This window comes from Cynocephalus volans, chromosome 2, assembly GCF_027409185.1.
Source record: "Cynocephalus volans isolate mCynVol1 chromosome 2, mCynVol1.pri, whole genome shotgun sequence".
NCBI lineage: Eukaryota > Metazoa > Chordata > Mammalia > Dermoptera > Cynocephalidae > Cynocephalus > Cynocephalus volans.
This window is the reverse complement of record NC_084461.1, coordinates 185,196,972-185,224,075: the sequence shown is the minus strand read 5'-3', so window position 1 is coordinate 185,224,075 and position 27,104 is coordinate 185,196,972. Positions and strand designations below refer to the sequence as shown.

The following is a 27,104-nucleotide window of genomic DNA, read 5'->3' as shown; positions in this document are numbered from 1 at the left end:
GGTGCTGACAGGGCTGCGCAGGGACTACAGGGGTGGGGGGTCCTCGGGACAGAATGATCAGGAAAGGCTTCTGCAAGGGGGTGACATTTGAGCCAAGATCTGAGTGGTGGCAGGGAACTGGCCAGCCAAGAACCCAGATGAGAGTGGCAGGTGCAGGGAACAAGCTGGGTGTGTTCGAGGAACAGAACGAAGCCACACTGCAGAAGCTTTTACTTACCTCCAAATTGCACCCCACTTCCCGGAACCCCTGACTCCTCATGCCCACATGGAGCCAGACCCTCAGGGGCACAGTCATCAAACTGCTTGTTGACAGCTCCCATCTTTGAACCCCCCTGGGCCGGACGTCTCTCTAATCCCCATTCTGAGCTGGGCAGACTCAGAAAGTGTTGACTGACTTGCTGAATACACAGATGGCACAGAGTGAAGGCAGAGTCTGCTGGGGGTCTGGAGGTGACTAGGGATTCCCAGGGGGGAGTGGACTGGACCCCAAGAGGGGACCGGCCCAATCTGGTGTGTCAGGAAGGGTCACAGCTTGAGCACTCCGAGGTCTCTGAGAAAGGAGATGGACCCACCCCTATAGTCACTGCACGGCCCTTGTCAGCACCTATGAGTCTTCCTTCTTTTTAAGAGTACGTTGCTGGACTCACCACCTGACCAGGCTTAGAGGTTCCAACAGTTCTCTGAGCCCCTTGTACAGGGCTGAACGGTGTCTCCCAAAATTCATGTTCCCCCTGGAACCTCAAATGTGACCTTGTTTGGAAATGGGGTCTTTGTAAACATAATTAATCAAGATGAGGTCATACAGAAGCAGGGTGGGCCCTAAATCCAATAAGACTGAAATCTTTATAAGAGGAGGAAAATATGAATTCAGACTTGGGGAAGACCATGAGGGGATGGATGCAGCGTGGAGTGATGCATCTGCAAAGCAGGAACTGCCAGCAGCCACCAGAAACTGGAAGAAATTCCCCAGAGCCATCCAAGTGAGCATGGCCCTGCTGACACCTTCATTTCAGATTTCTGGCATCCAGAATTGTAAGAAAATGAGTTCCTGTTGTTTTAAGCCACCCAGTTTGTGGCACTTTGTTATGGAAGTCACAGGAAACTAATACTAATACACTCCCCTCTACTGGTCCCCCGGATTACAGGAAAAAGCCACCCTACATCAAAACACAGCACAGCCCACTCTTGGGGCAAATGCCCCCATCACCCCCAGCGCCAGGCAGGCCAGGCCCCCACTGTGGTCAGGATGGAAACAGCTTCATGAGAGGGAGAGGGTGGTCTTATGCTCCAAATGTGCCGTCCCCAAACCCCTGTCACAGCCCCAGGGGGGATTGCTTCCTGCCCTGCCCTTTTCCTGAGCACACAGGGGTCCTCTGAGCACAGCCACTCGGATTGCTGGCAGGAAAAGAGAATTGTCTGCTTGCCCGTTAGTCAAGGTTTCCATCATCAACACTTGGCCATAGGCCCCAGTCCCCCCCTGCCGGGTATCCACAGGGCCTATTATGGGAATGCCCAGCTCTACCATCCCTTGTGTGTCCCAGGGCCTGGCCCAGTCCTGCCCCAAGCCCCAAGCATCTCCCAGGAGTGCCCCAGCTCAAGCCCATGGAAGTGAGAGAAAGTGGTGGCATGTGGGTTCAGTGGGTGTAGCCAAGGGTTCCCCCTTCTTTCCCAATCTATTTTCAGCAGACAGAGACTTGGCCAGCTCTTGTGGCTAGAGAGGCAGGTGATCACTGCCTGCGGGGTGGGTGAGGCATGAGGGACACACGGAGCCTCACAGGGAGAAGGAGTCTCCTGCCAGCCGGGCCATGATGCATGCCTTTCTGATCACTTGAGACTCTCTGAGAAGGTCTGGTCTCTGAGACCTGGTAGAAGGTGAAGGTAATGCAAGCCCCCCAAAGCTGGGACTTAGCAAGCGTCCTGGGAATTGCAGCAAATCCTTCCACACACAGCCCAGCTCCTGAAACCAGGAGGTGTGTGTGGAGCAGGAGATGCCAGTGATACTAGTGTTAATCATTACAGTTTAGCACCTACTATGTGCCAAGCATTTGCAGGTATTGATTCACTGGATCCACACAGCTGCTCTGTGAATCAGAGCACATCACTCCTGCTTCAACGTTTCCAGGGTTTCCCCAACACCTGGAATAAAACCCCAAGTCCTCCCCCATCTGTCTGGCCCTACGTGATCTAGATCTGGACACCCCTGACCTCTTCAAGTTGCTCTCCCCACCTCCTCAGTCCCCCCTCTAGGACACACCACCCTCCTTCCTTAGAATGCCCCAGACACGGGGCCTTGTGCTGGCTGCTTGTGGACACCCTTCCCCCAGATACTCACTTCCTCACCCCCTTCATGGCTTTGCTGAGATGTCACGTCCTCAGAGAGGTCTTCCTTGGTTACCCTGTCAACGTTAGCTAACCCCCTCCCTTCCCCCACCATCAATTGCTTTCTACTTTATCTTTCATCTCAGCATCTTCAGACCGCAATCTGGAATTATGTGTGTGTTAATGTGTCTCTCGCACTAGACCCAGCAACTCAAGGGCTAGGATCTTTGTCTGTTCTCAGCTGTATTCTTACCACACAGAACAGCGTCTGGCACAGAATAGATGCTCCATAATTACTTCTTTATATGAATGAACCAGACAGAGAAGGACATGAGCTCAGAGAGGCAAAGACACTTGCCCAAGACCACACAGCTCATGAATTGAGGAGCCTAGATATATAGTGGGTCAGGTTCAAACTTTTCCCTGCCTGGAGCAGCTCTGTGCAGCCTCAGATGGAAGAGACAACAGATGAACACAAGGCAGGAGGGGCCAGGGCTGAAAAGGACAGAGACTGAGAAACGCGGAAGCTGAGGCCTGGATTCACAGATGGGAGAAAAGGGTAACCTTCGGCCATGAGGAGGGGGAGGGGAAACCTCACAGAGGACACTGATGCCAAATGTTATATAACCCCGGGACATGCTCTGCCTGCCCGCCTGCTCCTGCTTCCTGCTGATGTCACCCGTGGCCATACTCAAGCCAGGCCTGGGGCGAGATGGGAAGGGAGGCCCACTGACCCTCTGCTCCCCCCACTCCTTCCTTCACTAGCCAAGGGTGACATGTCCTCCTGCACTTCAGACAGGGCCGGGCCAGCTGCTAGAGGTGGCTACCACTGCTTCAGGATTCGCAGGGAGTTGCTATCTTCCCTGGGAGTAGAGGTGCAAAGGAGGGGCGAGAGGCAGAGGTCACCAAGTTCAGTGGTATCTAGTGAGGCCTGCTTGCATGCTTCAGTAACTGGGAGTTCACCCCTGCACCAAGGCCAGCCACTGTCAAGACGGAGGGCCCCAGGCTGAGCCCGCCATCCTGGGGTGGTCCCTGCATCCGCTCTTTAGAGGTCAGCTGGGGGACAGGACCAGCCCCATCCTCCCATGCACCTGTTCTCATTCGGGGCCCAACCTGGTCTCAGGTCTCCCCTGCTGTCCACGCCCCCTCCACAGCCTGCTGTTGGTGCAGCCCCCGCCACCATAATGTTCGGGGTCTGTTTGCTTTGGCTGAGCTCTGGCTGTGCTTTCACGCAGAACAGAGTTGCTTTCACTGACATCAGGACAATCCAGCCATGGATGGGTTGCTCCTCAGATCAAAAACCCTCAGTGACTCCCCACGGTCCACTAAAGAAATGTCCAGCTCCTCAGCTCAGCAGGAAAAGCCCTCCCACACCTCTGTCCTCAAGCCACCTGCCACTGCCTCCCTGAGATATAGCAGGTGTTCAGTAAAGGTTTGCTGAATGAACAATAAACACAGTATCCAACACTTACTGAGTGCCCATGGAGGGCAGGGCACCACCCTCTACAAAAAGGAACGCATTTGCTCCTCACAGCCACTCTATGAGCACGCCCAATTCTTATCCCCAATAAGAACAGAGGAGGAAACTGAGGCACAGAGAGGTGAAGCCATGTACTCTCAGGCACCAGTCACTAAGTGGAAGCACTGGGGTACAGACCTGCTAGTCCCAGGACCCTGCTCTACAACATCCTGCTACGTTGCCCCTTTGAATGAATTTATGAATGAATCCATCCAGCCCTCCATCCAGGAGCAGACACACTCCACAGCCACCAGGAGCCACTGCCAGCTCCATCTTGGCTCTCACTAGCAAAGCTCTTGCGACATGCCAGGCCCCCTTCTAAGCGCTTTACAGGCATCCACTCAGGTCATTCCTGCAACAGCCCTTCAAGGTGGGCTCTATTATTATCCCCATTTCACAGGCAGGGATACTGAGGCACAGAGGACAAGTCACTTGCCCAAGGCCACACAGCCAGTAAATGGCAGAGCCTAGATTCACACCCAGGTCTCCTGGGCCCAGTCCTTACTCTCAACCTATAACAAGCCACGGCTGTTCCTGCACACGCCCTTCAAGGAGAGGCCTCCAACATCCCTGAGGAGAAAGGGGGTGGACAGCTTTAATGTAAAATAATAATAGTAATAGTAACCAGGGCAGTTAACCCTCATGGAGCAATTTTCCTCTGCCAGTCACTAAGTTCCTTGTAGGTAATAACTCATTCAATCTTCACATGAGTGAGAACCATGATTTCCTACTTCACAGATGAAGAAACTGAGGCTCAGCAGGTGCATGAAGTTACTGCACAAGGCCCACAGGTGCCAAATCGACAGCTGGGTCTTGACCCCACTCTGGCCCCCAGCCTGATCCTGCTCTCACAAGTTGGGGTCCCTGGGAGTGCCTCTGAATGCACCCAAGGAAACCTGCAAAACCAGGCAGTGGGACCAGCAGGCTGGAGAGGAGCAGACTGAAACCTGATAGCTGGTTTCATGTGGATACTGAGTTGCAGTCCTGGGGGTGGGGCTGGGAGGAGCAAGGGATGAAGAGGAGGGGGAGAGGCAGGAGGAGGAGGGAGGGGAGGGATAGGAGGAAGAAGATGGAGTGTGGTGGTGGGGAGAGCCTTTTTTTGCGCCTGGGGAGATAGTCAAGGCCAGCCCCCCTGCCCCTGGCCCATCCTGTGTTGAACATCTCAGACTCCTCTGGGTGCACAGAGACACTGGCCCCGACGTCCCCCCAGCCCCAGCCCCCTGGCTTCCTTCCACACCACAGGCCGCTGTGGCTCAGTGGACCTCTTTGCTCTCCGGGATTTCAGCAGGTGTGAAAGACAGGTACACCACATTCAGTCCCCCACTGAGCCTTCCTCCCTGCAGAAACCACAAGTCCTGGAAAATCCAGAAAATGAGGGGTCACTGCCTGATGCCCGCGGAGTGCTGGGGACAAATTCCAGGGGCCCCACCAAAGCCTGAGGGTGGACCTTAGCCCTGACACAGGGCTGTGGGATGTTTCTCTGCTCAGGCCTCTAGCCGCCAGCAGCCACTGGCATACACACGATTCAGGAAGAACCCACTCAGGAGGGCTGGGAAGGGAGCCTCTGAATTCTTCACGGTACTCAAGGGGAGTTCAAACAGGTGATGCTCTCTCTGGCTTGCCCATGCTGTGTGACCTAGGCAGCCTGCTCAGCCTCTCTGGGCCCAGAGGGTTGCATGGAGGAGCAATTCAGCATTGCCTGCCCAGAACACGCTGCACATACTGTAAACCCAGCCATGGGCAGCTGGATGGGTTGGGGGATGCAAGGAGTTTTGGGGGAGGGGAGCTGTGCACCCCTTTCTTGTGCCTCTTTATCTACAAGGAAACATAATGCAGCCCGTAATTAAGGGCAGGGGGCTCCAGTCACACAGTCATGGGTTCAAGCCCCAATCCTGTTGCTTACGGGCCTGGCTGATCCTCAGTTTCCCCAGCTCTAAAATGGCAACAATGCTTAGCAAGTATATCAAAGGAAGCGAGAGGGCGAGGAAGTTAGAAAAGGCAGCAGAGGCCTCCCCGCAATGGTCCTCGATTCCCAGAAACAGCTGCGGAGGAAGCAGCTGTTCCTGGGAGACCATTTACAAGCTCAGCGAGGCGAGCCCGCCCCTTCTGCACTCCAGGAGGGGGAAGGTCTCAGCCTCAAGCCCTTGGGAGGCCAGGGTTGAGCCAGAGCTCCCCTGACCTGTCCTTCCCTCCCCACCGTGGCCCTAAAACTGTGAGGTCACATGGGCGGGGGAGCCACTGGCTTGGGGGTTTAGCTGCCTCTGGGTCTTCATTCCAATGCGCTGACAGCCGCGAATTCCTGGCTGAGTCAGGGCCCGATCCACCAGGCTCCTTCCCCCACGCCTGCCCGAGCCCCGCGAGCAAGTGCACTCTGAAGACCCTCAGAGGCGACCAAGCGAGTGAGCAGAGTGAGTGAGCGCTTAGCTGAGGCAGGGAGGCAGAGGGCAGGCCTGGTTCACGTGGGCTCACAAGGGAGGGGACGGGGTAGCCCTACCCATCCCCAGTACCCATGAGGGACACTGACAGCAAGAGTCGTTTCTTATAGCCATCTGGGGGGTACCGCTGGGCATTGACCCCAGGGGCCAGGTCTTAACGAGACCTCTGGAATGACACCCTCCCCAGCCCTGGGCTCCGGGGTGCAGAGACCCCCTCCAGAGGCAGCTGAGGCCCTTCTCACAGCCCCCGCAGGAGGTTGAGGGTGGGGTCTGGGGCCTCACCATCTTCAGCTTGTGCTGCTGCAGGATCTCATCAAGGTTCTGCCTCTTCTTGTAGTTGAAGTAGAAGTTCTTACACTGAGACACCGTCTTGGAGCCCACCATCCGGGCGATGGCCGACCAGTTCCGGCCGTGTTCCAGGAGACCTGCAGGGGGAGAGGATGGTAGGTGAGGGGCAGCAGGTGCCTATGCCCATGGCCTGGAGGACAACCAGAGCCTGGGCTCACTGCTCAGCCCCAAGACCTCTGAAAGGAGGCAAAAGTGATGCCACATGTCACACGGAGAGGGGAAGGCATTAAAGGGTAGGGGGCTGGCCTCTGGGGTCTGGTTTCGAGTGCGGACGCTCAGGAAAGGCCTGGGCTCAAGGAGCAGGGAGTGAACAGGTAGAGAGACCCCCACAAGGCCGCTGTTAAGGCTTCTAGGGGCCAAGGGCTCATGTCCAGGATGCAGACCCCACCCGGGCCCCACCTCTCCCGCCTTCCCCTGGCTGGGCGGAAGAGCCGGGGCTGTCGTGACCCAGCCCTGACACTGGCTCACAGCTGCAGATGAGGCCTCAGGAGACGGGGTTGTTTTCTGGTCACACCGGGCCAGGAAAAGGAAGGAACGTGGTGAGCAGGGGGCGGGAGAGTAGAGGTCGGGGTGGGGATGAGTTGGGGCCAAGAGCATCCGTGCCCAGGTTAACTGGGGCACTGCCAGGGCCCAAAGCCCCCTACAGACACCTAAAGGCCTACACTGAACTTGGGGCCCACCTGGCCTGGTTCAGGGACTGGGAGTGGATTTGCCCCCAAATACAGCCTCTATCTCCAAGAGATTCTCATGGCTTAACAGACCTTCTGGTTCAGGAAGAAACCCTCCAGGAATTGGCAGATCCTATGCCACAAAGCCACGTAGGCCCCAAAAGTTCCCTCCATGCCCATAAGCTCAGGCCAGAGCTGCATGCCGCCTCCCGGGCTCTATTTTCAATGCTGTGAATCCCGGGCTCAGCAGAAAGGCAGCCTCTGCTGCATCCAGAGGAGCTGCGGGACGCCAGCCCCGGTCTCGGCCCATCTGCCTACAAGTTCCCGGCACACAGGCACAGGCGGGCATCTGTGTTTATGCCTTGTGTCCCCAGCAGCGTGACTCTATGTGTCCCCAGTCGGTTGAGAAGGTAGGGCCAGCCCCCTTTCCCATTGCTGGGGGTGGGGGGGGAGGAGGATCCTAACTTCCAGGGGCTGCAGGACAGGATGGCGCCCCTTGGAGGGCAGCAGGCCCAAAGGCTGAATTATGGTGCTGGGACCATGACTGCCTCTGAGCCCCGGAGCTACACTTGCAATGACTTTAATGAAAGATTTCCCTTAACGAAGTTTAAGGCCATTTCCCTTCAATCAAATCAAGCTGCAAGCAGGGCTACAATTGACACTTTGCTAGAGTGTGGGAGCCTGAGAGATAACAGCGTGTGTTGGCATTTTCTGTCGTTCATTCATTCATTCATTCATTCACCCATTCATTCAAATACATGCCAGCAGCTTGTTACATATAAGGTTCTAACAAAGATAAAATAGCAGCAAAAACATCAACAACCCCATCGTATGGTTAAGTGACATGCGGCGTTTGCAAAGCCCTTTAAAGACTTGGTTCTGTCTTATCTCTGCTGTCAAGGCTGTGACCATTTATTTCCATCCCCAGGTTGGGGGAAACAAGCTCAGAGGGCTCTTCCAACTCACCAAAGCTTAGAGGACAGGCCAAGGGGGCAAAATGGGTGTGGGGCTCCAGGCTTCCCACTCTCCTGGCCCTCTGGACCCCTGTGGGGTAGGGTGACCTGACAGGCCACCTGCTTGCCTGCCATGGCCATGGGAGCCACGTGGCTCCACGGCTGGCTCCTCAGGGTTCCTCAAGGACAGGCACGGAAGGGGAGGGCCAGGGCGTGGGATCAAGTGTAACCCGGCCCCCTGACCTTTCCCTCCGCCTGCGCCAGCAGCAGCTGCCACTTCCAGAACCTGGCGGACAGCGACGTGCGTTTATTTATATTTCCCCCGCTGGGGCCAAGAGAGCCCAGGCAAACACGTCGGGCCAGAGGGATCACAGGTCCGGAACCAGGCGGGAGCGGGTGGTAGGGTGCGGGTTTCCCATTTGGGCCTGCTGGGGGTGGGGTGGGACATGGAGAGACTAGGGGGTGGCCCGACCCTGAGGAGGTTGACATTTCCAAACTCAAAAAATAAGGAGGTGGCTAGGAGTCCAGCTGGGGGTTGGGGGCCCTAATTAACTCCACTCATGGGAGCAGCAGGAGCTGATGGGTGGGGGTGGGGGCAGAGGGGTTCCCAGCCCTTCCTGCAAACGTGTGGCTCATGAAGGAACACTGGACAGAGCATGCTGTGCAGTCACGGCCATCCCATCTGCTTTCTGGGCCTCAGTTTCCCTAACTGCTGTGTGAAGGGCTAGGGTGGGTGTCCCATCGTTGCTGGTCCTGGGGTGGGGGCAGCTAGCACAGGCTTCCTCTCTGGTTCCTGTTCTGGGAACCCGAGGCTGAGGGTGCAGGCACAGGGAGAAGTACTTTCTACCACACCATGCCGTGGAGCCCGCCCCACCAGACCCAGCTGCAAGCCCGTTCACCTGGAGAGACCACCTCTGAGCACACTCCAACAAGAGCCTCCAGCGGCCCCCCAAGCACAGACCCAGGTCCTGCCCCTCCTTCCAGGACAGCCTCAGCCCAACAGCCAGAAAGACGGGAAGGGGGCACCAGGGAAGAGGGTGGGGGTGGGATCCATGTCCACAGGGTCCAGAATTCTGAGCCCCTCCACGTGCCCAACTGCCAAGCTGTAATTTCCTGAGGGCCATGTCGTGGTCCCTGTCACCAGCACCCGCAACCCCGCCCCCCACCCCATCCCCTCCACAGTGCCACTCACTCACATCCTCTCATCTGTGTCTCCCTCTCGGCCAAGTTTTCCGGAAACATACGACTGGGAGGATGCTCCAGGGAGTGGAGCTGGGAGAAGTGGGCTAGGAGGCTGGGCAGCCGCGGGGCCGGCTCTGCTGAGGCTTCTGCTGGCGTCTGCTGGCGGCTCAGCTCTGCTCACATCCTTCTCATCCAACGGAGAGGGAGGGAAGGAGGGAGGGAAGGAGGGAGGGGGAGGGACGGCGGGTGGAGGCTGGCTCGAGAAGGGCGGGGAGGAAGCTCCATGCGCCCGCTGTGGTGGCCCAGGGTTCCTTGGGTGGCGACTGCCACCCTGATGCTGCCCCCCCCCAGCTGCTGTGGGCGTGTGGTGCCCTTCCCCGAGAGGGGGCAGGCAGCGTGAAGTTGTCAGTTGTATGTGTGGGGTGCCCCTGTACCAGCTGTCACCAGGGTGCAGTGTCCACAGCTCCTCCAGCACCAACGTGACCAATGTGGACACTCAGCGAGGAAGCCCCCAGATCCCTGAGCTGGGCAAAATCCAAAGACCCAAGCCCACTGGGGCAGCCATGTCCCCAAGCAGCCTGGCTGTGCCCCTGGGCTCGGCTCTGATCTTTCTGCTGCTTGCCTGACCCAGCGAGACGCGTCAGGACTGAATGTGACCTCCAGACGGAGGCTCGCGGGAGCGGGCGGCGGGCGGGGGAGCGTGGCAGAGGCCCAGGTTCAGAAGGGGCGGGCCAACTTGGCACTGGCTTCCCCCTCCCTCTCTCCCCATCCGTGGCGGTGGCGGCGTCAGCAGTGGTAAGAACAGATGAGGGTTCCAGAAAAACAGAGCTTCTCCACCCCCAGCAGACAGGGAGCAAACAGCCTCTTCCGCTGTCATCGCCCATCCTCCGTGCCAGTTCCACCTGTGGTCTGCCCCCCACCCAGCCTGATGCTGCCACGCCTGGCCGGGCCCTCTGTGGGGGACTGTGGGTGGGCAGGGCTGGCTCCGCATGCCAGGGAGGAAGCTTAGGATTTGAGGAGCTTCTTCTGAGTGCAAATGACAGCTCCAAACCTTTACAGTGGGTGGGAGGGTTTGGGGTCCCCAAAAGGCTCTCTGCTTCCTGAGGGTCTTGGGACCATGGCTGCCTCTCTTCTCCCTCTCTGAGACAACCCCAACAGCCATATCAGCCTGCTCCCCATAAACACCTGCAGAAATGTCCCAGGGGCTCCCAGGAGGTTGAAAGTTAACTGAGCTGAACTTTGGAGCTAGATCAAGGTCACGACCGATTTCTCTGACTCTGGGATCATTAACCTGCTCTTCCCTTTAACCCTCAGCCTTTCCAGCCTGCCCACGGAAACCTGGGGAGCAACAGGCATCTCCAGGGCTCCCCTGCACCCCTGGCCTGTGCCCCCAGCCCTCGCCCTGGGGCACAATGCCAGGGGAGGGCAGCAAATCCCCACTGTCTCAGGGATCCAGGCCTTTCTGCCCAAGTCCCGCAATCCTTTCTCTGCAGGGGAGGTCTGAGTGAGCTTTTAAGGATGCCAGTCCAATCATGTCACTCCTCTGATTAAAATCTTCCAATGATGACCTGAAGCTCTTAGAATAAAATCCAAAGGCCTCAGCATGGCCCATGAGGCTCTGCAGTACCAACCCCACTCACCTGTCCTGCCACCTCCCCCCTCGCCCCTTGCTCATTCACTGGAGCCATAAGGGCCTTTTATTCCGAGCCTGCGAGTGTGCCCCAGGGCATTTGCAGTAGGTATTCCTGCTGACTGCATAGCTTTCCCTCAGATCTGCCTCTGTTCTCCTTCCAGTCTTGGATCAAGTGATACCTCCTCCGAAAAGCCTTCCTTGATCACACCCTCCAAAGTGGTCCCGCCAGCCACCCTGCTGTCCTGGGGTTTTAGCAACTCAGTAGCACTCGTTGCCCCTGGCACTCGCTCCTTTCTTCCACTGCTCACTGACCACTGTGTCCCTCCACCCATGGGGTGCTACATGTGCAGGAGGCACTCGGCAAATGAACAAAGCTTCAGACACCCCAAGCATCTGGGTCTGGGGCCTGCTGGGTGTCCTACAGGCATCTCTGCCACCTCTCTGGGGCTCCTGGGAAGAAGCTCCCAAGGGAAGAGGGGGCTGTGAGTTTAGCCCTGCAGGGAGTCCCAGGCCCTCTCCACAAGGGGCTGGAGTGCCCCCCTTGACACCCAGGAGCATGCTCCACACACGCTCTATACCAGGGCCAAGACTGCAGATTCTGCCAATGTGCCCTGTGGTCTGGATTCCCCAACCCCACTTCTAATTTCTAAGGAAGGCATTTCTCCTGAAGAGTCAGGAGGCAGGAACTAGGAAGTGAAATTGAGACCAAGATCGGAAGTCAAGGTCTGAGTCACAGACTTGGAGTAGAGAAGGAGGCAACAGAGCGTGGGGGGCCGCAAGGGTTGGGGCAAGAGGGGTGTCTCAGTGTGGTGGCTTGGGGGGCTTGGCCACTCACAGGGATAGCTTCCCACGCACCATTCAGGGCCCATGATGAGGTGCTCTCGTGGGAGCTCTGCACCGGCCGCAGAGGCCTAAGTTCCCACCCTGGGTTCTTCCCCAAGCTACTACCCTCTCATATCTCTGCAAACGTGCACCAGCAGCCAACTAGCACTCTCAGGCACTGCATCACCCTCCATCTGTGTCCCAGGAATGTCACAGATGCTCTCTCTGGAATCCAGCCCCCACCCCAGAATGACACTCACTCTTCTGAGTCCAGCCAGCCACATCCAACCCTGAAGTTTCCTGCTCCTTCCATGAGGAATCACAGGCTGCCTGTGAGAAAAAACCATCCAGCCGTCTTAGGCCTGAGTCATGCCACTTCCTCATTTCAGAAACCCCAAGCCCTGGGTGGGTTCCACAGGGACGCAGCCATCCGGTTGGCATCCTTGCCAAGGACCTACTGCATGCTGTGCCAGAGCTTCCAAAACTACTGCCAGTCCTGAAATCCCATTGGGATGTTGGCTAGAGAACTTCACAGCTGAACTTTATAACTTGCCTACCATCTTCCCATCTACTCTTTTTAAAATTAGTCTTGATACCTGCTTTAACCTCAGCTTCAGCAATTATATCTGCAAATCATAGATATGATGTGTACTGGCTACACATTTTCCTAGTACATGATACTATATATACTCATTAAGATGAACTAGAGCCACTTGTATACGACCTAGTGCCGCCTTGCCTACCGCTTCGGGAAAATGCCACATTATACTTTCAACGTCAGGATTTCCTGCAAAGCAAAGGAAAGTGTAAACCCCCGAGGCTGAGGGATCAGACTGCCTCCTCCACTTGCCACTTCCACTATAACATGTTCTGAGAGCACAGGCTGTTCACTCAGCCTCTGGGCCTCAGTTTCCCCATTTGCAAAGTAGAGGTCACATGCATATGCCTTTGTGCATGGGAGTGGTGCAGACCCACCGCACCAGTGGGCACCGGCAATGTGATAACAGGCATTGCTGTCATTGTGCCAACTGCCATATGTCTCTTTCCGAGTCAGGACCGATGTGGATGCTGATGGGTGGGTTTCCCCTGGAGTGAGGGTGGGCTGGTGGATGCAGACCTTATCTTCAGGGGTGCTGATGAGGAGCAAGGGCATAGTCTAGAGCCTGCCCCTGTGTCTAGCTATACTCCCAGTTCATGCAGAAACCCCAACTTTTTCCTCCTTCTGAACCATCACACCATACTGTTTTCCAAACAGTTGGTCAGGTCAAGGGGCCCCAGACACGGCTCCTCCACAGCGATCCCTCTCCAGCCCAAAGGTGGTAAAAGCCCTGTGGATGCTAGCCCTAGGGCACAGCACTGTCGTTTCTAACCACCCTGCACACCAACCCCACCTAGAGGCATCAACCCTCCTCAATTACCCACTCACAGCATTGGCCCCCGCCTCCTGCCGGCTCCCAGGAAGTGGCTCGGTAGACCTGAATGCAGGTGCACCAGCCTCCAGTCCTGTGCACTAACCATGTTCTCAGCAGGTGTGCGTACTGCAGTCCATGCCAAGCACACAGGCCATTCCTCTTCTATGGACCCCATGGTGGAGGCATGGCAAGGCTTTGGCAACGGACACAGAGTTGGGGAGGTCCCACTTTCCCAGGCTCCATGGCTGGGGCTCACACCTCTTCTCCCCAGCCTTAGACACTGCATCCATAAAAGTGTATTAAACCAGCCCACCTGCATGGCACGCAGTTCCTCCCTCGCTCCTCACAAGAGGGAAGGTAGCCACCAAGAAGAGCTGGCCTGGAGTTGCTGGGGACGACCTCTGGAATCTGTCTGGGCTTGCCTGCCTCATGCTCTCTCCCCTCACCAGGCAGAACCTGGGAGGTGAGGGAAGGTCTGGTACCACGGAGGTGGGCCAGAGCCTATTCCTGGTCTACACTGGTGTGACAGGGGCTTCCCTACTCCCTCCACAGCTGGTTCTCTGCCCACCAGAGAAGGGGGCTGGAGGCTGGGAGAAGCTGCTGGCAGAGCCCTGGGCCTCCAGCACAGCTGGGTCAAGACTCCGAGTCAGGCCAGGCTGACCTTTCCCAGGGGAACTAAGTCCCTCACCCCAGCCTAGTGCCTGCCCTGCCCCTCCCTCCCAGAATGGCGCTGGGCCCAAGGGCAGGCAGCCAGTTTCCTGGGGCTGCCCAATTCCTGGGGAGGCTGCTTCCTGTACATGCTCAGTCCACACCCAGTGTGAGCCACAGGGCAGGCAGCCCTGACCACATGCACAGAGAAGGGAAGGCCCCCACTGGCCCACCTGTGACCCTGTGGCCATCATGTCCCCTGCTCCTCCCCAATGGCCCCCCATGCTTTTAGAATAACATCCAAACTCCATCCTATAGCTGGCAAGGCCAGGCTCCCAGTGGCTGCTCTACTCCCTACCTCTCTCTCCACATTCTCCAGGTTTGAACCCATGACCACGCTGCCCCTGCCATGTGGAACACCTTTGCACATGCTGTTCCCTCCAGTGGGATGTCCTTCTCTCCCTCACTATCTGGTTAACAGTTGCCACGCCCATGGACTAACTTATTCAGTCCTCACGCCAGCTCCATTTCTACTCTGCAACTAAACTGCCTGGTTCAAATCCCAGCTCCAACACAGCTCCACAGCTATGTGACCTTGGGTAGCTCACTAAACCTCTCTGAGCCTCAGTTTCCTCATCTGAATAAAGGAATTAATAACAGCACCTGCCTCATAAGGTTGGTGGGGATGAAGTGACTTGATCCATGTAAAGCATTTAGTAGTTCCTGCCACCCAGAAAGTGCTTGATAGTGTTACTAAGTGTCACTCATTAGTATTTCATGCTTTGGATGTCAGCCCAATGGCCCCTGCCTCAGGGGAGCCCTCTCGGACCAGGTGGAATCCCCTCCAATTGTCATTGTACATTTGCATGGCAGATTACTCACTCCAACCCCCTTCCTGGAGGTGCAGATGCGGTGCAGTTACCTACACTGGGTCAGACCCCATAAGAGGCAGAGCCGGGACTTGAATCCAGGAAGAAAGGCGCCACAGCCTGTGTGCTGAACTGTGGTCCTGCCACTTCTCAGTGTCTTCTATATACTAAGGACTGTACATATTTATTTGGCTCATTCCACCCTTATGACACTCCTGGGAAGAGTGTTATCCCAACTTCATTTTAGAGAATAAGGGAAACTGAGGCTGAAACAGGAATGGGCCAGGCCAAGGTCCCGGGGCTAAGGAGCTGACTGTAGCTGCAAATGGTGATGGAGAACTCAGTACTCATAAGTCATCACTACCCTGAGCTCTTCTTCTGTTTACTTTCACCAAAATCCAGTAAAGGTGGTTGTGCTGGGTTGGCTAGAACCTATGGATGTGACCGTATTCGGAAAAGGGGTCTTTGCAGATGTGATCAGCTTAGGTCAAAGACAGATTGGATTGGGGCGGGTCCTTATAGGAAGAGAGACTTCTGGACAGAGACACTCGGGAGGAGGCCGTGGGAAGACACTGGCAGGATGGGGGTGATGCGGCTACTAACCGAGGCCATCAAGGGCTGCCGGCACCCACCAGAGGCTGGAAGAGGTGAGGCATGGTCCTCCCTGAGAGCCTCTGGAGGTGACACAGCCCAGCTGATACCTTGACTTTGGACTTCTGGGCTCCAGAACAGTGAGAGAATAAATTTCTGTTGTTTTAAGCCACACAATCTGTGGTCCCTTGTTACGGCAGCCCTGGGAGACTAATACAGTAGGTGCTTTTATTCCTACTGTACAGATCAAGAGACGGAGGCACAGAGAGGCTGGCTGACTTGCCTGAGGTCACAGAGCCAAAAAGTCCAGAGGCTTAGATCTAATTTCTCTCTGGGGGTGGGGGACTCTATGCAGCTCAACTTTCAAGGCCATGCTAGCCTTCCCAGATGCTTCAGGCAGGCTCAAGGGTCTAAAGGCCCTGGGGACACCTGGCTGCTTCCCTCCCCAGGCTCCTTGAGGGGCTGAGCTGGCTCATTCCTGAGTACCACTACCCCATGCAGGGCGAGTCACTATGTCAACTTAAATGACACACGTAAAGGACAGGTGGATGCCATCTGCCTTGGCACAGCTGGTCCTTGGGTCCTTTTCCTGACTCTGGGTTTCTGAGGTCTGGGCAGGGGGCTCCAGAACATTCCTAGCTTCCCCACCCCCTGCCGTTATGGAGGAGTCGCAGGGAGCAGCCAGCACCTGCCTCCCCGCCCCCGCCTCCTCACAGCCATTAACAGCCACCCTGAGCGGTAATTGTCCAGATTGCTGTAATTCACGGCAGACGGGCACGCTGGCGCTCCTGGCATTATTACAAATGTCACTGAGCAGGGCCTCAGTGCGTGCGGCCCCCAGAGGACTCTCTTGCTGCTGTCTCCGTGGGCAGGACCTGGGATTAGCTCACTGCCATTGCTGAGGACCCACCTTGAGATGGTGGGGCACACTCCCATCCCAGCTGGTGAGTCATCCCCGCATCCTCCCAACCTCCGGATCTGCCCTTCCAGAAGGGAAACAGAGGGCGATGGGGAGGGCCCCAGGGACGGGGCTGCAGTGACAACATGACACACGAGAGGGGACTGAATGGCAGTGGGACCATGGGCCAGACATGCTGGGACATCCATGTGGAGTCCCCCAGTGGGTGGATTCTTGGGGAATCTCATGCCAATGGGCTGAGATCCCGAAGCCTCATGAGTGGTTAAAAAACACACAATTTTACATGAATGTTCACAGCAGCACTATTCACAACAGCCAGAGGTGGAAATAGCCCACATGTCCATCAACAGATGAACAGGTAAACAAGAGTGGTCCATCCACACAACAAAATATTATCTAGTCACAAAAAGCTATGTGGATAAACCTCAAAAACGTGATGTTACGTGAAAGAAGCCAGGCACAAAAGCCCACACATGATATGATTCCATTCACAGGAAATGTCCAGAACAGGCCAATCCACAAAGACGGAAAGCACGTTGGTGGTTGCCAGAGCTGGTGGGGCTGGGGGCAGAGGTGGCGGGGAGTGACTGCTGACGGGTATGGGATTTCCATTTGGGGTGATAAAAAGTTCTAGAACTACATATGGTGATGGTTGCACAGCATTGTGGATGCACTTAATGCCACTGAACTGTTCACTTTTAACTGGCTAAAATGATAAATTTTATGTTATGCATATTTTACCAAAATTAAATAAAAGGGGGGAAAATCATGCACTTTCAATAAAGCCTCTTTTATACCCACAGTGAGATCCACACCATAAACTACAAAGTGGACATGAAAGAGAAAAAAAAAAAAATGACAGTGTGGTCCCCTTGGGGCTGACAGCACCCCCCATGCCCTGACAGTAAGAGACAATACTCCCAGACCCCTCTAGTAGTGCCCCTCTCAGCCACTGAGAACAGAACCTCAGGCTGCTAGAGGAGCCGGGTCACTCCCCTCTCCCTTCAGAATGATGTTGAGGGTCCCTCTGGGTCCTTCCTCCAGGCCTACCTCAGCCTGAGGGCTGGGGGCTTCAGAGGAAAGAGTCTAGGTAGATAGAGGAGAAGAATGTCTGGAAACAACCCCGAGGTAAAGGGCCAGGGGTCCCAGGATGAGGGCCAGGGGGCGAGAAGGGTCTTCTCAGGTCAGTGGCTGCTCCTGGGCATTTCTGAAATCCAGGGCCCAATGTGTGGGACCCCCAGCACCCCATCCCCACTGCAGGGTGCAGGGTGGGGGCAGGGCCCAGACAGCCTGAGGTCCAGCTGCTCTCTCAAACACACCTGCCCAGTGCGCCTGTACCCTCCACTGTAAAGGCCGTTTGTTCTCTCTGAGTCACAACCTGGAGCTTCTACACAGAGAAATTGCATGTCAGAGATGGGGCCTCTGCCTTGGTAGAGCCCTGAGGACCATGAGCGAGGAAGCCCCCCCAACACCAGCTCCAGGACCAAGGGTGATCCCTAGCCTTGGTTCCTCCTCCATACAACAGGGAAGGGGATGGGAACAGGCCACACCTCTCGGGGCTGTGGTCAACGTAAACGAGAGCAAGCAGGTAAGATGGGGTCCCCCCGTCTCAGCATCACTGTGAGTGCTGCCAAGAGCCCTGCACTGAGCACAGGTGGGGAAGGGGGACAGGCTGGTGCATGTCCCAAAGACACAAAGGAGAGAGAGAGGCAGACAGTGAAACTGACACAGCTCGGCCCTGACGGAGGCCCAGCCCACCCTCAGGACCCACAACACCTGGTTCCCTACGACTTCTCACAGCCAACCTGGACGCCCCTGCCACTTCACAGATGTGCAAACTGAAGCCCAGAAACGGGTTACCAGCTAGGAAGTGAGGGACTTGGCTCTTCCGGCTCCAGTGAACATGCCTGGGCTTCCAGGGAAGCGGTGGGGTCAGCACCGCAGCACCTGGCTGCCCGCCACCCTAACCCTGCCTTGCCAGAGACGGTACAGCAAAAGGGGTCAGGCTGGGGAAGCACTGGACAGCCCCAGCCCAGCCGCACGGCACGTCACAGGTCACCTGCAAGCTGTCAATGGCTCTGCTCCCAACACCAGTACCATGCGCAGCTACCACAACTGTCCCCAACAGTCCAAACACCCCCATCCACTCTGGAACCCGTCATCTCGATCGGGATATTCAAACCTGAGATGGATATCCAGAGCCACCAACACATTTGAGCTCTACATAGGAACCTTTGGGGCTCCACATAGGAGCCGGATACCTGTGTGAGGACCAAAAACCCTGAGGAACTCACAAACCCAATGACCCCCCCATGGTGCCACGTGTGAGCTCTGACCTCTCCTTGAAGTGCTCAGATGTGCTGCCACCACAGAGGTCACCCAGAGCCACTCAACCGACTGCAAACACAGCATGAGCTACATGTCTCTGAGCCGTGCCTGATGTCACCCAGACCAAAGCCCAACGACATGGCCATACAGATCCATTCTCTGGAAGGTAACACTGAGTCTCCAAGAAGAGAAAACCAATCTGAGAAGACCCTGGAACCAGAGCCTGGCCCTCCCAGACTGCGCCACAGCTCTCCATTCAAGGCCAGGTGTGTCAACAACATTCTCCTCAATACACAAGCTTCAGGCACCTGGGACGCAAACCGAGGATGCCCCAAGTCGCTGGAAATCCCTCACCTTTCTTGGCTGTTTCCATTTCTTCTTCGGTCCAGCGAGAGCTTTCATTCATCTCCATCGAAGCTGAAAAGAGAGACCCAAACTGGCTGGCAGGGCCACGAGAGGCGGCACTTTCTCTGCCTCCTGTGCTGACAGGCTTTTCTCTCCCCCGAGCAGGGGAGGGAATGAGCGAGGCCTCAATGGCATCTCCGCAGGGCTCTAAATCCCACAGAGAGGCCACATCTCAGACACCCCTTTCTGGCCAATACCCGCTGCAGGCCTGATTCCAAGCCCTCACGCCAGGCTGGACAGCATGCTAATAAGCAGTTCTACACACTCAGACCCAACCTCCACATGGCCCACAGAGGTGGGAGGACATGTAATTGTCCTGTTTTACAGATGGGGAAACTGAGGTGGTCAAGGGCCTTGGCTGTGACAGCTGACTCTGCATGTGCTTTGCTGGGAAGGGGATGGCCCGCATGGTGACAGCGTGAGGGAGGGGGGGCGAGAGATCTGAGCTGCGGATGGGCAGGGATCTTGTCTAACCGTGGCCTCCTTTGGAGCCCAGATCATCTTTGCCATGGGGAGGAGTGGTGGAGAGGACTGTCCTGCACTTTGTAGGATGTTTCTCAGCATCCCTGGACTCTGCCCACTAGATGCCAGCAGCTCCCACTCCAATGATGACAATGAAAAATGTGTCCACACAGTGCCAGTTGTCCCCTGCGGGTAAGTCCCCTGGTTGAGAATGTCTGCTCTGGGTGTTAGTTACTCTATTTTCTCCCCGATTCATCTAGTACAAGGATGGGGCTTCTGTTATTCAGAAGGGACAAGGCCTGGCCATGGAGTTGGGTAGAGGTGGCCAGGTCTGTGCTGTGAGCTATCTTCTGAATCCCCCTAGATGTGAGCCCTGGTCCTTCCCTTCAAGTTGCTTAAGACCCATGAGGGGTGGGCACGAGAGAAGTCAGCTTCATGGACTCAGTACCTGCAACAGCGCTGGGCACAGAGCATGTGCTCCACAACGTCTGGCTGAGGAGTGGAGGAAGGTTCCGGCAGGAGGGACAAGCAGCTCAAGCCAGGAGAGGGAGGCAGTGCCCACCCCCACGGGCAGCCTCCATCGCCCCTGACAGGTGAGAGCCACCCCAGCCTCCCCCATCCCTGCTGCCCTGGTCTGGCCCCTACAGGATCTCTCCAACTCCCCCTTCCTTCCCATGGCATCCCAGAGGGAGGCTGTGAAAGCCTGAGCGGGAGGTGGGAGGTGCTGAACAGCTTGGGGGAGGCCCAGGGTTGTGCTTTCACCCTGCAGTCCAGCTCCAGCATCGGCCTGGGGTCTGAGAGGACCATGCCCAGAGATCAGGCACGCTAGATGCCGCCAAAGGGAGCCCTTCTGCTCTGGGCCTCCAGGTTCGCCACCACCAAGGGGCAGCCACCAAACGCCTACAGGAGCTTCATGGGATTTATGGCCAATGGGGCTGGGTTCGAATCCTAACTACTTCTGGACTTTAGGGAGGCAACGTACCTTCTCTAAGCCTCAAGTAGCCCATTTAGGAAATGGGTCCAAACTCTCTCTCATGGTAAGAGGGGATGGGTGCCTGGCCCCAGGGGATGGTGGGGTCTGTGAGCAGGGAACCATCACCTCCCTCCTCTCCATCCCGGGACAGAGCCCTGGTGGCTATGGCCTCAGCCCCGTGTCCTCTGCCGAGGGCTAGCCCCAAAATAGGTCCAGAGACACATTGGCTACCCCCTGTGGCAGACCCTGGGAACTGCTATTCCATTCATCTCTTTTTTCTGCCCCCCCTATTTGGGAGAGGAGTGGGGGCAGAGTACCTGGGGATGTACACTCCTCTCAGCAGAAGGAGAAACTGAGGCCCACAGACGTGAAGGTACAAACTGAGATGCCTACTAGGGCTGGAGACAGGTGGGGACAGTTAGCGTCCAGGTCCTTCTAAAATAGGGTGGCTGCTACTCAACTCCCAACAATTGCTACCTTGTGGAAATGTGGGCCAAGTGTGACTTTTTAAAATTTCTGATTAAAAAACTAAAAAAACAGAACTAGTGGTGGTCTGGATTTTTATGTAACATCTCCCAGTTCTGAAATCATGACAGCTGACAGCCACCAAGCTCTTCCCACACCCTAGGCACCATTCTAGGCTCTCTGCACAGAGAAAGTCACTTAACTCTCCCCCTCTACCTTGGATTGAGTGTCCCCCCCAAAACTTGATCCCCACTGTAACTGCTCAGGGTGGGAAATCCCATTGTGGTAATTGAAAGGTAGAGCCTTGAAGAAGTGATTAGATTGTAGGACCATGCCACAGTGAATGGATTAATAATGGTGGTCATGGGTGTGGTGTGGGGGCTTAAAAAGGAAAGTGAATGAGGTTAGTCTCTCTGCTCCACCATTTTTGCAATGTGATACTCTACAGTCACTGTTGCCACCACCAAGGCTCTCACCAGATGTGTTCCTTGGACTTTGGACTTCCCAGCCTCAGAAACTGTAAGCAACAAATTTCGTTTTCTTTATAAGTTACTCAACTCCAAGTATTTTGTTATAAACAATGGAAATGGACTAATACACCCTCATCCTGTGGTTGAAGGTAACCACTGAGATTTCTCCCACAATGCAGATGAGGACACTGAAGCACAGAGAGGTTAAGGAACTCACACCAGATCACACAGCAAGTGCATTAGCTAACGCTGGGATTTGAACCCCAGTCGTGCCTCAACCCACCCATCAGCTGCTGCCAATTAACATGAATTTTATAAAAGTTCCCTGCAGGCAAGTCTGCTGTGCCTGCAGCCCCCTCCCTAAATCCCTGGACCCCTGGCTCACCCAGCTCGGCACTCTGTTGAGGGGTGACGGTCTCCTCATTGTTGGCCTCATTGGCCATCGAGCGGGTGATGCGGCCCTTGCGTCTCCCCTGGCTGTTGGCGGTTTTGCGGCCTTTGGAGGCCGCCGCCTCCTTCTCATCGTTGTCCTCCCCAGAGGTGTCGTCTGCCTTCTCCCTGAAGGCAGAGGGAGACAGGGATGTCTGAGCCAGGGAACCAAAGGGCAGCTGGAAGAGACCTTTTCTTTAGCTCGAACTGCTCTGGCTTGTAGCTATTTATTATGTGCAGTGAGATGCCAGGAAAGAGGGGTACAGCTTGGGATAAGGGCTGGCCAATAGCAATCTGCAAGGTTCTTTACTCACCAGATGAGAGAGTACAGCAGGTAGCTGTCTGCAATGCCATTACATTTATCACCAGGGGGGTGTGAGCTAGGCCATCAACCACTGTATTCACCAAATAAGGGGATGTGGGCTGGTAGTTAACTGGATGGCCATTTTATTCACCAAATGGGAGGTCCTGAGAGCTTTTCTGCAAGGCTGCTTTATTTGCCCAGTAACGGTTTGGGCTGGTGGCTCCCTGTGTGTACCAAACAGACAGGTGCTCTCTGCTATGTGTCTGTGAGGCTATCTGACTAACTGAGTGGGCATGTGGGCTGGTAGCAATCTACAACGGCACTTTATTACCCAAAGAATACAGGTCAAATATCCCTTATCTAAAATGCTGGGGACCGAAATATTGCAGATTTCAGATTTTTCAGATTTTGGAATATTTGCAGAACACATACTGGTTGAGCACCCCTAATCCCGAAATCCAAAATGTGAAATGCTCCAATGAGCATTTCCTTTGAGCGTCATGTTGGTGCTCAAACAGTTTTGGAGTTTAGAGCATTCTGAATTTCAGTTTTTCAGATTATGGATGCTCAACCTATAATTCCAGAAGGGCTCTGTAAAGGGCAATACCTTTGCTTTTGTATCAGCAAGGGGCCCTGTGCCTTGAGGAGTATGCAAGAGGAAGGTCTGCTGGTTTTGTGCAGGCCTGAGATGTGTGGGGGTGCACGTGACCTCAACACCCGGAGCCAGAGCTTTCTCACAGGCCGACTCAGGAGAGTTCACAGCAGGAGGCTCAGATTTATCACCTCCGCCTTCCATTCATCTTCCTGAAAGGCCCTTGCTGGAACCGTCTGGGAGACAGGGTAACAAAGCCAGATGTTCTCTGAAGCCACATTCCTGGGCCCATTACAGTACCTGGCACTGCTAATCGTGCCCGCCCCCCCTTTCCATCTGGCTGTGTTCCCGCAGCCCCTGGCAGGCACGGGAGGCTGTCATGGCCCCCGAGGTGAGGCTGTGCCTTGATCTGCAAGAACTCACACTGACATCGATAATTCTAAAGGTGAGAACAGCCGCCTGCTGCATACCTAGCCCTTCTCAAGCTCCTCTAATACCCCCCTCCTGGCCCCTCAGGAGACTCTGCCAAGGAGCGGGTGGAGGCAGAGAGTTCCAAAGTCATTGCCTGGATTTATTAGCTCAAGAGTAGAGCTCAAATGAGCTATCAGTCTCTAAAGTCTCTGGAGGGGTTAGGAAAGAAAGGGAGGGCGGGGGGGAGGAAGGGGGAGCGGGAGGAGGAGGAGGGGGATGAGCTGGCTTCTGGAACGGGGGCTGTCAGGGGAAGACAGAGCAGAAACACCTCCCTCTCCCTGGCAGGGAACCAGCAGATGCCACATCGCCCTGTCCTCTTGCAGCTCTACAAAGCGTCACCCCACAGGGTCCCTGAGCACCAACCGTGGCATTTAGACTACAGGGGCCCCGGGGGGCAGCCAGGCCCCAGGGCTGGTCTTACTTGCTGAGCTCCTCCTTGTCCTCCTTGTTCTCCACATCGGGCTTCTCCTCCTCCTTCTCAGCCTCCTTCTCCTTCTCCTCCTTCTCCTCCTGGCTGCTCCGGGGCATCTGCTGCTGCTGCTGCTGCTGTTGCTGCTGCTGTCGGGCCCCAGGGGAGGGCAGGGAAGTGGGGAGAAGAAAACCGTAAGGCAGATGAACCCGTGCACCTGGGCTCAGCGGGAGCCAGGAGAGAAGGAGGGGAAACTTAATGGAGCCAGCCCAGGAGAGGCGCCCAGCACTGCAGGGAGTGGGGACTCTGGGAACCTAGGGCCCAGCTGGCGTGAGCTGGGGACAGGCAAGGGCCTAGGGCAGCAAGAGTCAGGGGTGAGGTATAGGAGGTGCCGGTATCAAATGCTCTGGGTTTGATTCATGCCTTTTCCACTTGGTGGCTGTGTGACCTTGGATGAGGGTCTTAACCTCTCTGTGCTCTGATTTCTTCATCTTGAAAACAGGGTATTCGGCATGCTTATGCCTCAGCCAGGGGCTGGGAGGTTGAAATGAGATAATCCTTACTGAGCATTTAGAACAGCGTCTGACACAGATGTTTACGTGAGGCAGAAGCAATCCACACCAGAAGGAGGGGCCAAGCAAACATCGGGAATCTGGGCACACACCCCTGATGCCCCAACCCTGCCCTGCCCTTGACAAAGCTCAGGCCCCCTCTCTAAGCCTCAGTCTCCAACTCTGTAAATTGGGCAAGTGGAGGGGAGGAGATGGCCCCAACTCCCCAGAGCTACTGGGAAGGCCCCAGGCCTGTCTGAAGGCAGATGCTGCTGGGCCAATGGCCCATTCTTGCTGCCTGGCATGGTCTCCCTCTCCTGCCAGCCCTGAGGGGAGGAGAACCAGCCCATTTTACAGGGCAGATCATGGAGGCTAAGCCATTTCCTCACGCAGGCTCTTTCTTTCCCGTCCTTCCCCAGCCTACCCTGTCACACTAGACCCACGGACCCTCCCTCACTAAGACAGGGGAGGAAATGTGAGCAGCCAGTGCCTTCCAGCACCACCTCCTGACTTCCTTTCTGTCTCGCCTGATTTCATTTAAGGCACACACTGATTTTCTTGGCCACCCCAAGGTCCTCCCTGCAGGCAGCTGCCAAACCAGACCATCTTTCCATCCCGCTGAGCCAAATGAAATAAAAATAAACCCATCAAAAAGCCTTTTAATGCGTACCAGGGGCACAGTTGTACCAATTTCCAAACCAGGGAGAAAGAAATCCAGGCAGATGAAAAAGGTGGGGGACAGGGGGTGTGAGCAAGAGAGTTCCCTTCCCCCATCCTTCCTTCCCTCCAGGAGCTGACATCCGTCCAACACTCAGGCTACTTGATCTCTCCTCACATAGGATGAAGCCAAAAACAGGGAACAGCCACAGCATTCTGGGGACACGGGACCTTCACAGGTAACCACAGGCTCTCCGAGGCTGTAGCCACAGCCACCCCAGAGCCTCCTGGCTTGGATCTGCTCCCTTTTGGCTGAGAATCCCCCTGTGGTCTGTAAAACGAGGGGGCAAGGGGCAGCACGGCCTGGCTTGGAATGGCCCCTGCCCCACCCATGTCACTGCTGACTCCCTGACAGGTGGCCTGGTGTCCTCATTGAATGAGCCTATTCTCCCCCTCCTGACCTCAAACTCTACAGTTTAACCTTTAAACAACCAGGAGCAGTGGTGCCTTTCACACACGATGGGTGAAGCCTCTTTTGGAGCTGGCCCAGCAGGTGAGAGCTGAGGCAGGAAGCTTTTCCAGTTTGTCCCAACAGTGTTCCTTCCTCTCCACAGGTGCTCAACATGAGCAGAGGTGGCAAGTCGAAAACCAGAACCCAGGGAGGGAGGGGATGGTGTGGGCTGCCTGGCGAGGATGCCGTCTCCACCAGTCACACCTCCCAAGTTTCAGCACAGCAGGGACCCCATGCCCAGGGCTTTCCAATCACAGTGGCTTGGTGTCTCCTGAGTTCTTGGCATCTATGCCAAGCACTCCTGACCTGGGCTGCAGCATCACTCTCAAAGCTTTTCCCTCCATCCCTCTTCAACCCCTGGATCTAGGTTGGTCGGGGCTCCATGACCCCTTGGGGCCTCACCCATGGACCACAAAGCAGGCTAATTAATGTCTGCCCTTGCACGTCCAGTGCATAGCTCTATATCCACCGAGACTGTGGGTAGCACCCTCCAGCCCTGCTCAACAGTCCTGGTTGCAGACGGAGCGGCTTGGGAGGGTGCATCTGCCGGGCCCTGAGCTCAGCACTTGCCTGTTGCAGCCCTCCTCTGAGTTCTCTGCAAAGCTTTACTGAGGAAGGATGCTGCCATAGAAGAGAAAATCTTTACAGATACCTGAGGCCCACATTGCCCACACGCTCACTACACTCCTGACACTGTGCTGTGTGCTTTATATCAATCGGCTCCCAACCCCCCAGAGTCGATGATGAGAGTAATGATGAAGATGAAAACACCAACATCAATGGTGACCTGGAGGGATGTCCATGGGGGCAACCCCATCCCCTAAACCATGCCAAGCGCTTTGCATACAGTATCCTGTTGAATGCCTTGAACTAACCTGAGAAATAAAGGGACAGTGATCATTGCTCCCATTTCGCAGAGGAGAAAACAGGCTCAGAGGGGCACAGCCTCAAGGTCAAAACAAGGAAGGTTGATGACCCAGGGTCTAGGGGATGTGATCCGGCCATCCCCAAAGCTTTGGCTGAGAGTCTCACCCAACCCCCTGCCCAGGATCTGGGATCCAGGTTCTACGGGCATGCCCACCCCACAGTATTCCACTTGGCACCCTCTCAAGACTCTTCAAGCCTCTGCCTGGGCCTGCTCATACCCCCCTCCCCCAACAGTCACCATCAACATGGCATTATCACCATTATAATGGCTGAAAGCACTCTGTGCCAGGCAGTATTCTATGTGCCTCAACTGTCTCTCTCTCCCTCCCCCACCAGTCAATTTTACAGAAGAGGAAACTAAGGCATAGAGAGGGTAGGCAATGAGGCTGCTAAACAGCCAGGTCAGGATTCGAACCTGGGTCCCAAGTTCTGCCCGAATCCCAGCTATGCCTGGCCCCCTTCCCTGGCCTGCCTCCCTCACTCCTGCCTGCCCCTGTGCCCTGGGGCAGACTCCCCCGAGCTTGTGTCATCTCATGGGAGGTCAGAGGTCCCAATCAGCACTGGAACCCAGTCATGATTTCCGTCCTTTCCCCACGAGGCATGCAGCCCTAGCAGCAGGCCTGGCTACTGCTCTTCCTCCTCCTGACACAGTAACGACTCCCACCATGCCCTCTGGGAGGAGCAGGCACAGCGACACCCATCAGCCCAGCACCTTCCAGGCCACACTGGAGCTGTGGCATAGAGCCGTGGATGGGTTCCTCGTGTCTTGTGGCCTGAACTCCATCCCCTGTGGAGAGGCATCCCTGCACCCCCACCTGAGTGACTGGAGAGG

General features: G+C 55.9%; 1 protein-coding gene across 16 annotated transcripts in view; it reads right to left on the bottom strand.

The window, feature by feature from the left end:
* NCOR2 (nuclear receptor corepressor 2) overlaps positions 1-27,104 on the bottom strand; it is a 216,809-nt gene that overhangs the window by 46,375 nt on the left and 143,330 nt on the right. For 14 of the 16 annotated variants that reach the window (XM_063086077.1, XM_063086064.1, XM_063086065.1 and 11 more), the window contains 4 exons: positions 23,639-23,775; positions 21,807-21,979; positions 19,001-19,063; positions 6,556-6,698 (listed from right to left, as the gene is read on the bottom strand). In XM_063086077.1, coding sequence (XP_062942147.1) covers positions 6,556-6,698; positions 19,001-19,063; positions 21,807-21,979; positions 23,639-23,775 — 516 coding nt within the window. The remainder of the gene's footprint in view (positions 1-6,555; positions 6,699-19,000; positions 19,064-21,806; positions 21,980-23,638; positions 23,776-27,104) is intronic. The other 2 variants (XM_063086066.1, XM_063086079.1) reach the window with 1 other exon arrangement.